The sequence below is a fragment of the Delphinapterus leucas genome, chromosome 6 (assembly GCF_059928025.1).
Source record: "Delphinapterus leucas isolate spDelLeu-1000000601 "Yukka" chromosome 6, BTC_Dleu_Yukka2, whole genome shotgun sequence".
In the NCBI taxonomy this organism is placed as follows: Eukaryota; Metazoa; Chordata; class Mammalia; order Artiodactyla; family Monodontidae; genus Delphinapterus; species Delphinapterus leucas.
Window position 1 is genome coordinate 73,942,588 of NC_143134.1, and position 8,512 is coordinate 73,951,099.

General features: G+C 40.2%; 1 protein-coding gene across 4 annotated transcripts in view; it reads right to left on the reverse strand.

Annotated features, from left to right (window-relative positions):
* Positions 1 to 8,512, reverse strand: part of DOCK8 (dedicator of cytokinesis 8) — a 224,196-nt gene that overhangs the window by 147,641 nt on the left and 68,043 nt on the right. For all 4 annotated transcript variants that reach the window (XM_089913260.1, XM_022573565.3, XM_089913261.1 and 1 more), the window contains one exon: positions 7,542 to 7,613. In XM_089913260.1, coding sequence (XP_089769386.1) covers positions 7,542 to 7,613 — 72 coding nt within the window. The remainder of the gene's footprint in view (positions 1 to 7,541; positions 7,614 to 8,512) is intronic.

The window sequence follows — 8,512 nt, forward strand, 5'->3', positions numbered from 1 at the left end:
CTACTCCATGACACTGCCTCTAAAGAGAACGCTCTCAAGATATGTTTGGTCTTTGGACTGTCCCCAAATGGGTAACGGTAGTGTTTGAAGAAAAGGAACACAGTTCTCTGGAGAAGCAATAGGTTGTGTTTATTTCATGAGAAATAGTCTTTCTACCATTTGGCTACTTGCCCATCTCTCTCTTGTCTGCAAATAGGCTCCACAGGAGCATGGCTTTATTTGGCTCAGATGCCCGGGTCGGGTAAGGAGGCTGGGACTCTGGTAGCTGATGGCACTCAGCCAGCAGTCTCACTACCTACCCCATGGTGGTTTCTGACTTCTGTGGCTGGCACTTCTGAAATGAGTCATCTTTACATGCTTGCCAACCCTTGGCCTCTCCTCTCCAGCCAGCTTTACCCTTGCTGTCACAAGGTAGCTTTGCAACTTTCTGAGATTTCAAAATGGGGAAGTAGATGCTAAATCTAGAATGAGGAAGGGGAACACAGTTTGCTCTGGTTTCAAATCCACAGCCATGGAATACATTTAGTCTTAATGCTTTCCATCCCCCAAATCCTGAGGGTGACACAGATATACGGTTAGAGTATACATGTTGTGAAATGAACTTTTAACAGTATTCTGTAACTCAGTTTTTTTTAAAATGCCCATTTGTTAGTGTCTTTGGGCGGTCCGGGTAAATGACTTCAGAAAACATTCTAACAAAACGGAGGACAAAAAAGAAAGCATCTGCTTGCACAAAATAGCAAAACAACAATAACCAAATAAGTTTCATTTCTCCCAGATTTAAGTTTCTTTTGAGGAGAAAATCTGATATAAAATTTTTCAGATATGGTGTATGAACTCTTTATCTTAAAATCTTAAAGCTGGGGGAAATGTCCTAGAATTCAGCTCATGTCCATGCCATACCCGATGGAGAAAGAGGCGTAGAGAGAAGTGACTTGAGGAAAATGGAAGCAGGCACATGGCTGTAATTGGCAGGGGGGTGGGGATTCACTTGTAAGTAAATACTCTTAGAAATAAGTGCATTTTATGACACAAGGAAGAAAGCTAAAGACCAGAAATAGTTCTGGTCTCCAAGGCTACCACACATAAGGTCTTAAGCTAGGTTGTTTCTGGATTTTTATTCCTGTGGCCCACACCGGTTTCTTTATGAAGAAGTATGTGACACTGAACCTGTGACATCAACATCCTCTGGAGGGTACACATCCTAAGAAAGGCAAAGGGCAAGTGTGAATATTGAGTTTTAATTCACTGTTTTCTTTCCATCTTAGAACAAATTAACGTTAGTTAATTCCTTTGGGAACTTTTCCCCTTAAAATTGGATTTCTCGGGAAAAACACTCACTAATTCAGTGTGTTGTCATTTAGGGTAGTGTAATCTTAGGAAGCAACTTAATGTTTGCCTATATTTTCCATTACTTTGAGTTGGGTGGTTTTTTTGCCAGGACATTAGATCACATGAAGCTTTTTATTTGAATCCTTAGGGAAAGCCCTCTAAGGATTTTATACACTAGAAAAGCTTACCCATTTGGCATACACATACATGTTGCTTAATGAATATTGGTGAGAATAACTTTGAAGAAGCTAGCAAGTTTATGAATGCCCATGTGAGGCTCTCTCTCAAAGATCTCTGTTAGAAAGTAGAAAATAAATATTATAAGATAAAATGAAGTTTGGTCATACGTGGATCTACTTTTTTTTTTTACCACTATGATTTGCACACTTAGAGCAACTGGAACCAAAATCACTTTCGTAAATATTTTAAATAGTTATTTCTTCTGAGGAATTGTTCGAAAAGGTCCCCCCAAACCCTCCTATACTGTTGGTGGAAATATAAATTGGTGCAGCCACTATGAAAAACAGTACGGAGTTTCCTTAAAAAACTAAAAATAGAACTACCATACAATCCAGCAATCCCATTCCTGGGCATATATCTGGACAAAACCATAATTCGAAAAGATACATGCACCCGTATGTTCATTACAGCACTATTTACAATAGACAAGACATGGAAGTAACCTAAACTTCCATCTACAGATGAATGGATAAAGAAGATGTGGTATACATACACACACACACACACACACACACACACACACAATAATGGAGTATTATTCAGCCATAAAAAAAAATGAAGGGAATTCCCTGGTGGCGGAGTGGTTAAGAATCCGCCTACCAATGCAGGGGACATTGGTTTGATCCCTTGCCCGGGAAGATCCCACATGCCGCAGAGCGACTAAGCCCGTGTACCACAACTACTGAGCCTGCGCTCTAGAGCCCACAAGCCGCAACTACTGAGCTCGCACGCCACAACTACTGAAGCCTGTGTGCTTAGAGCCCGTGCTCCACAACAAGAGAAGCCACCACAATGAGAAGCCCGCACACTGCAACGAAGACTAGCCCCTGCTCAACGCAACTAGAGAAAGCCCACGCGCAGCAACGAAGACCCAACGCAGCCAAAAAAACAAACAAAAAAGAACAGAATGCCATTTGCAGCAACATGGATGGACCCAGAGGATTATCACACTAAGTGAAGTCAGACAGAGAAAGACAAATATCATGTGACATCACCTACATGTGGAATCTAAAATGTGATACAAATGAACTTATTTACAGAAGAAACAGACTCACAGACATAGAAAACAAACTTATTGTTACCAAAGGGGAAGAGGGGCGTAGGGATAAATTAGAAGTTTGGGATTAGCAGATACAAACTACTATATACAAAATAGATAAACAACGAGGTCCTACTGTATTGCACAGCTAACTATACTCAATATCCTATAATAAACCATAATGGAAAAGAATATGAAAAAGAATACATATACACATTTTTTCACAATAAAGGCTGTTTATTATCATTATTATTCTCTGGGGACACCTTCCCTGATGCCCCCAACCAAGTTAAACCATCTCATTAAAGACGTCTACAGCGCTGCGGGGTGCTCCCCTTCCAACTCTTATCTAGTGCTTTCTGCCCTCCTAGATCCTGAGCTCTGTAAAGGGCGCTGCCTCTGTCTTGTTCACAGCTGCATCCCCAGTGCCTAGGGCAGGCCAGACCCGCAGTTGATGCAAAACACATATTTGTTCCTCACTCCTTCCCTCAACAGGGCTGCCTCTGGCCAAGTACACAGAAGGGCACAGCCCTGACTTTAGCCACCTCAATGAGTCTGGTGTCTTCCGCACAGAACAAAAACCAACTTCAGGGCTTGCCTGGTGGCGCAGTGGTTGAGAGTCCACCTGCCGATGCAGGGGACACGGGTTCGTGCCCCGGTCGGGGAAGATCCCACATGCCGTGGAGCGGCTAGGCCCGTGAGCCATGGCCACTGAGCCTGCGCGTCCGGAGCCTGTGCTCCGCAACGGGAGAGGCCACAACAGTGAGAGGCCCGCGTACCGCAAAACAAAACAAAACACAAGCTTACATTATTTAGCACATAAAATAACAAATTCAAAGGAGAGCTCATTAACTGCTAATTAACAACTGGTCAGCAACCACTATTGTGACTTTCTCCAACTTCCCTGCCTATGAAGACACAGAAAAAATGGAAACTCACCAAAACAGATAACTTAATGCCGAAGTCTAGACAGAATCTCTGTGGATCAGATGCAGCTGGAAAGAGAAGGATGTACCATACTTTGCCTCCCCAAAGGGCAATGCAGAGGAAGGCACTATGTACTTTCCTTCCTGCCAGTCCCCGAACAGTCAATGTCTATAATAGTCAGGAATCTAAATTCTCCTTCTTCATTGTAGTGGCTTATCTATGAAGCCATTCACAGGTTCCACCTGGTTTTACTGAAATGAACTACCACCAGAACCACTACCTTCCTTGCCTTTCTCTTTCTACCATCACTCTGCAACCATACAGAAACAACTCATAGAAAACAACTAGCTGAATATGTATGTAGGGTTGGGAGATGAAGGGCACCTGGAAGAGTGTATTGGATTCTCCCCACAAATAAAATACTATGGATGCACGTGAGGGCAGAATGATCCTGGGAGGACTGTTCAATAGGAATTATAGCCTTTATGTTAGAGTATCAAATTTAGAGTACCAAAAGGTCAAACAGTGGGGTTGGAAAAGGTGCTTCCTCAGTTGAACACTAGTCAAAGCTTGCCAGAAACTGACAACGAGTTTCGACGTTGCACACATCTACCTGTCCATTAGCTAATTTCTGGGGAACAAGCTGGTCCGTTACCCAAGTGCGCAGATAACGGGGCCAATGACAATCCCCATCCTCAGTATGTTGCCAAACATAAAGTTAAAACAGACATTGCTTTGTTTTGTGAAAATAAAAAGATACAAAACTTGCACAGAATAAATATATGAAAAACCACTGTTCCTACAGAAGAGATAAAAACAAATGGAGACACATGAGGGAACGGAAGCAATAATCAAAGTGGCTAATGGTCTAGTTTAACATTTTAATCCTAAATTCCTAGTAAATAATACTAGGTTCATGGATTAAATTTTAAGCATGACAGCAAAACTATAAATCATAAGGAAAACTGTCAATATAGATTTTACTAATAAATAATTTTGAATGTTAAAAAACTATAAACAAATTTAAAAGACAAAGAGTATCCTGGGTAAGGAATTTGTATTATATGACATACAAAGGGTTAATATCCTTACCGAATGAAAGCAGCCCTAAAGATAAACAAGACCAGACAAATACAGTAATAGAGATGCACAAATTTAATGAATAAGCAGAGCAACAAGGAAAACTTACAAACGGACGATAAATTTATGGAAAAAAAGATACCAAATTGAAACAAAGAAAATGCAAATAAAAGACAGCCATTTTACAAATAAAATTGGAAATTTATTAAAAGATAACATCCAATATTCTTGAGGATTCACGCATATCTTGCTAATAATCTTTCTGATATATTATTCCCAAATCCTTAAATTTGTGCATACACTTAAACACACAGAAACTCCTCTTGTAGGAATTTATTCCAAAGGGAAAAAAACCATAACTATACACAAGAATGTTGCTATACTGGGTATAACACTGAAAAACAGGGGATCATCTAAACATTAAAATTGTTTAAATAAATTTTTGTATAAATACATTATACAACCATTAAAAATTGTCTTGAGGAATAATATTTAATAGCAAGGAGATAGTTACCACTTAGTGTGAAGACTGAAAAAGCATGCTGCCAAATAGTATCATAATCGGACTTAATTTTTATGCAAATATATACAAAGAAATATGATTCAAAGGCAACACATCAAATGTTAATGGTGGTTATGTGTCTATAGTGAAATGGAGTGATTTTTGTTTTCTCTTTTTGTTTCGCTATGATCTCCAAAATTTTTACAATGAGTATTCTAAAAAGAGTCCTTTAAGTTTGTTCAAGATAGAGAAAAAAAATTCCAATGGGAATTGCCATGAAGAATGAAAAAGTGCAGTGTCCCAAATAGAAAATAAAAACCAAATGTAGTAAAATGGACCTTTCTATTTATTGCCCCTTCTCAGATTTCTTTCAAACCTTCATATCCAGAAAGTACCTCTAATTATAACATTTAAAAGCATGAGAACAACTTGTTCTGAAATCTTTTATTTATTACCAGCAAAGTATAATCTTATTTGACTGCCCGGCAAACTTGGTTTTCTATTCAAGTTAGAACAGATGATGGATTAGCATCTAACTTTCTCTTAATTACTTTATACAAGTGAAGCTTTCTCTTTCTCAGTTACTGAAAATAGTATGCATACTGACATTACTCCAAAACACATCACCACAAATTCAATGGTACCCTTCCAGGAGCTGGATAAAACCCAACCTCCAAAGTCTTTCATCATTTATCCCACAGAACGGTAATTCTTACTGGAGTATAGGAGAGGTGAGGATATCAGAATTTCAAACTACTTGCGTGTTGTCACAGGTTCTCTGATGTTTCTCTAGTGGGGCGTGCCCCTGATTGCAGACTCTCCCCAGACAGCTCCCCAACACGTACACACATACAGGTTGCGAATTCCAGTGTGGGTAGGTGCTTCTCATTAGAGGGTACTCTCCAGGTCATTGGCATGGAGACAAAAAGCTCAGGACAATGTCATAGAACATTTAATTAACCCAGGAGAGAAGGGCCTTTTTGACTAGAAGGCAAGCAAGTAATTTATTTCTTGGTCATAAATTTAAATGTGCCCTTTGAATCTGAGGCCAAATTTCCATTCATTAATCCCCACCCCCACCCCCCAGGAATTCATCAGAATAGAAATAAAAGGGCTCTATTCTTTGTGTTTAAAATGTAACTTTCTCCTTCAGTAGGTGAATGGATGAACAAACTATAGTAAATCCATGCAGTGGAATATTATTCAGCGAAGAAAGAAATGAGCTATCAAGCCACAAAAACACACAGAGAAAGAAGGCAAAACTATGGAGACAGTAAAAAGATAAGTGGTTGCCAGGAAGGGAGGACCAGAGGGCACAGAGGGGATTTTTAGGGCAGTGAAACTATTCGGTATGACACTCCAGTGGTAGATAAACGTCATTTTACATTTGTCAAAACCACAGAATGTAAACACAAAAAATAAGCCCTACTGTAAACTATGGACTTTAGTTAATAATAATGGATTGGGCTTTCCTGGTGGCGCAGTGGTTGAGAGTCCGCCTGCTAATGCAGGGGACACGGGTTCGTGCCCCGGTCCGGGAAGATCCCACATGCCGCGGAGCAGCTGGGCCCGTGAGCCATGGCCGCTGAGCCTGCGCGTCCGGAGCCTGTGCTCCGCAACGGGAGAGGCCACAACAGTGAGAGGCCCGCGTACCGCAAAAAAAAAAAAAAAAAAAAAAAAAATGGATCAACACTGGCTCATCAATTGTACCAAATATTCCACACTTAAGTAAGACTCATCCAAGGAAGGATAAATTAGTCAGAGAAAGCTGCACGAAGAAAAAAGAAATTTGATATGATCTTTTATCCACAGGTAGGATTGGGTAGACAGATGAAAGAAGGGAGAGCATGCCCAGAGGGGAGACAGCAAGAGCAAAGGTGTGGAGGGAGGACTGAGTCAGTCATGTGGTGCAACAGTGAGGAAGAGACGCAGGCTCAGAGAAAGGAAGGGGCTCCAGGAGTTAAGGGAAATACGTTTTAATAGATAGAGTTGGGCCAGATTATTAAAGCCCTTGAAAGGCAAGCAGGTGGTGTTTATATTTGATATAGTAGGAAATAGAGAGCCTTAGAAGGTGTTTGAGCAGGAGAGTGATACAAGATACACTCAATGCTCATTATTCATGGATTTTGCATTTGCAAATTTGCCTACTTGCTAAAATTTATTTGGAATCCCCAAAATCAATATTCATGGTCATTCAAGGACATAAAAACCTCACACACACCAAAAAACCCAATACATTAATAATAGGGGGAAATGTGTGTGGGAGGTAGTATATGAGAACTCTCAGTACTTCTTTCTAATCAATTTTCTTGTAAGCCTAAACTGTTCTAAAAAAAGTTTATTAATTTTTTTTAAAAAAGTTATAAAAAGGTAACGATATAAAGTAAGTATATACGTAAAGAGGGAAAAAAACGAACTTACTTCCGATTCACAATTAGCCACTCCCGAATATAGGTCTGAACGCAGTCCCGGACGTGAGGGTCCAGTTCAACCCTAATGAGGTGGAAAACAACATAAAAAAGTTATTACCAGGTAAATACAACAAAGCAATCCTTTATCATAACCAAGGACAGCAGAATGATTTCAAATCCGTATCAACTGAGAATGGGAAGGGCATTGTTATCCAATCCTCTCAAGTGTCTGAAGTATTCCTGAGGCAGTAACATTTTTACTTTGATGAGACAAACGTTGGCATTTTATGCTTTGTGGGTTTTCTTTATTACATAGAATCGCATTAGATTATTATCTATCCCTGAAGGCATTCCGACACAAGACAGGTAGAACTAGCTGTAATCACATACAAAACAAGAAGAATAAGTATAAATACCAGTCTCTTCCGGGGTAATCTGGGCATATTTTTTGCTCATGTGTAACCCTGTTAGGACATGCATGTTTTCCTTTTTGAAAGCCATGAAGAAGAGGAGTTGTACTTTGAGGAGCTGGCAGGCCCTGGCTTTGGTTGGTGATTATTAATTTGGGCAGCTCTTGTCTACTGCATAGAGTGGGTCATGAGAGAAACTCTTAGAGTGCTTCCGAGTCTGGAAATTTAGAAATCACTACTTCCCCACAGTAGCAAAGGTTATTTTTGTTTGTTTGTTTTGGGGTTTTTTTTGCTGTTCTCCCAAATGTGTTGGTACTACAGATAGATAGGTCTAAGTGCTCTAAGTTTTAATTTTCTGGTTTGTAGAAAGAGGGTAAGAACAGTACCCACCTTGTGGACTGGCTGTTAGTTTTAGATGGAATACTGTAGAAGTCAGACATGTGGTCCCTGGGCCCTGACTACTCAAATCCCAGCCCCATTCCTTACGAGACCTTGGGCCAGTCACTCAACCCTTCTGTGCTTCCGTTTCCTCACTGTAAGTGGTGATAGTAATCGTGCAGGGCTCCCCTGG